The sequence below is a fragment of the Nanorana parkeri genome, unplaced genomic scaffold, assembly GCF_000935625.1.
Source record: "Nanorana parkeri isolate BGI_ZX_2015 unplaced genomic scaffold, ASM93562v1 scaffold2341, whole genome shotgun sequence".
NCBI classification, from domain to species: Eukaryota; Metazoa; Chordata; class Amphibia; order Anura; family Dicroglossidae; genus Nanorana; species Nanorana parkeri.
In genome coordinates, this window is record NW_017308609.1 from 162,539 (window position 1) to 165,259 (window position 2,721).

At 46.3% G+C, this 2,721-nt stretch overlaps 1 protein-coding gene across 1 annotated transcript; it reads left to right on the forward strand.

Moving 5' to 3' along the window:
• The first annotated feature begins 549 nt into the window (after positions 1 to 549).
• On the forward strand, positions 550 to 1,692 carry LOC108801454 (gastrula zinc finger protein XlCGF17.1-like). Its single transcript, XM_018573342.1, has one exon. It carries the CDS (start codon positions 550 to 552, stop codon positions 1,690 to 1,692), a length of 1,143 nt encoding a protein of 380 aa, XP_018428844.1.
• Positions 1,693 to 2,721: the final 1,029 nt, after the last annotated feature.

Genomic DNA, 2,721 nt, shown 5'->3' on the forward strand with positions numbered 1-2,721 from the left:
ATACGGAGGAGGCCGGAGTGATGAGGACGTCCATAGAGGAGGACACGCCTACAGAGATCACCACAGGTGAGTCATATTATATACTTCTGTTATCCGGGGGAGGGGCTGCCAGTCTATACTCTGATCTTCTTGTTTCTCAGAGGTCACATGACCCAGTGCCTAGGCTTGTGGTTGGGTGAAAAGCATGCTCCTCCCAGTCCCCATTGGCTCCCCCTCTTCTGACAAGGTTGTGTCAATGTATAAGTGATCTGTAGGGAGGACCTTTGACTGAAGAGGGGAGGAGCCCCAGCTGGTTGGGACCTCTTCATAGAACATCCGCTCCCTCAGACCTCCTGATCCAGATGGAATGTTGAGTGAAGAGGGGAGGAGTCCTGGCTGGTTGGGACCTCCTCATAGAACATGTGCTCCCTCAGACCTCCTGATCCAGATGGAATGTTGAGTGAAGTCATCTAACCCTCTCATATCTCTCCATCATGTGTTTCTATGTTTCCAGGACACGACATGGAGGAACCCTCAAAGGATCGTCTGACTTTATCTCCAGGTTGTAAGATGGAAGATGAGGACATCACAGCAGATTGTGCGGGAGAAGAGACAATGAGCTCAGCTATGGATGGTGGACCTCACAGTGTGGAGAGACCATGCAATCCCTCTGACTCTGAGCAACCTCGTCCTGTGGGGGATGGGGCCGGAATTCAGGGGGAGAAGACATTTTCCTGTCCTGAGTGTGGAGAAAGTTTTCTACGGAAGTATCACCTTAATGTACATCAGAGATCTCACACGGGTGAGGAGCTTCATCCCTGTCTTGAGTGTGGGAAAAGTTTTCTTTATAAATCCGAACTGATCTCACATGAGAGATCTCACACGGGGGAAAAGCCGTATTCTTGTCCTGAATGCGGGAAATGTTTTTCACAAAAGTCAAAACTTTCTGCACATCAGAGATGGCACACGGCAGAGCTGCTCTATTCCTGTCTTGAGTGTGGGAAACGTTTTTCATGTAAATCTAATCTCACTGTGCATCAAATGTCACACACAGGGGAAGGTATGTATTCCTGCCCTGAATGCGGGAAACGTTTTACACGTATGTCTCACCTTGCTGTGCATGAGAGGTCCCATACAGGTGAGAAGCCATATTCCTGCTCCGAGTGTGGAAAAAGTTATGTAATGAAGTCAGATCTTGTTAAACATCAGATATCTCACACAGGGGCCAGGCTGTATGCCTGTTCTGAGTGCGGGAAATGTTTTATACGCAAGTCTCATCTCGCTGATCATCAGAAATCTCATACAGGGGACAAGCCATATGCCTGCTCCGAGTGTGGGAAACGTTTCATACGCAATTCTCATCTCACTGTGCATAAAAGGTTTCACACCGGGGAAAAGCCATATTCCTGCTCTGAGTGCGGAAAAAGCTATATATGCAAGTCTCATCTGACTGATCATCAGCGGTCTCACACAGGGGACAGGCCACATTCTTGCTCTGAGTGCGGGAAACGCTTTATTAAAAAATCAGACCTCGCTGTGCATCAGAGGTCTCACTCTGGGGAGAAGCCATATTCCTGCTCTGCGTGTGGGAAAAGTTATAAACACAAACCACAACTCGTCAAACATGAAAGATCCCACACAGGGAGAAGCCATATTCCTTTCCTGAGTGCGGGAAATGACTTCCCAATAAGTCCAGGGTCTCTGTACATCTGATATTTCACGCAGGCGAGAAGCCAGATTTCTTCCCTAAAGGCGGGTACGGTTCCACAACCTTACAATGGAGATCCCACACAGGTAAGTAGCTGGAGAGTCCCCTGCTGGATGAAGGTGGAAAATAGGACTTTTTTAGATGGAACATTTCAGATTTTCCTGATAAAAATGGAAATATATAATAATTATGTTTTATGAAAATATATATTTAAAATGCTATATTCTTTGTAAGTTAATTGATTAAATTCTGAATTTGTATTATTGCATTGTCTTTGTTCTTCTTCTCAGTTTCTTATAGGTTAGGAAACTGAATGAGAGAAGGTTCAGAGATGGGCAACACAATTAATAAGGGGGGTGGAGGACCTGACTTATGGAAGACCTGAGTTATTGAGGACCTGATTTATGTAGGTCCTGGGTTATGGAGAACCTCAATTATAGAGGGCCTGGTTTATGGAGGACAAGATTTATGGAGGGCGTAGGTTATGGAGAACCTCAATTATAGAGGGCCTGTGTTATGGAGGGCAAGATTTATGGAGGGGGTGGGTTGTGGAGAGCCTGGGTTAAGGAGGACCTGAGTTATGGAAGACCTGAGTTATGGAAGGCCTGAGTTATGAAGGGCTTGGGTTATGGAGAACCTCATCTATAGAGAGCCTGAGTTATGGAGGGCCTGGGTTATGGAGACCCTAAATTATAGAGGGCCTGGGTTATGGAAGACCTGAGTTATGGAGGGCCTGGGTTATGGAGACCCTAAATTATAGAGGGCCTGGGTTATGGAAGACCTGAGTTATAGAGGGCCTCAGTTATGGAGTACCTCAATTATAGAGAGCATGATTTATGGAAGACCTGATTTATGGAAGGCCTGAGTTATGGTGGGCCTGGGTTATGGAGACCCTAAATTATAGAGGGCCTGGGTTATGGAAGACCTGATTTTTTGGAGGGACAGATTTATGGAAGGCCTGGGTTATGGAGAACCTTAATTATAGAGGGCCTGGGTTAAGGAGGACCTGATTTATGGAAGACCTGGGTTATGGA

Coding starts and splice junctions, on each gene's coding strand:
- LOC108801454 (XM_018573342.1), top strand. CDS start 550: ATGGAAGATGAGGACATCACAGCAGATTGTGCGGGAGAAGAGACAATG.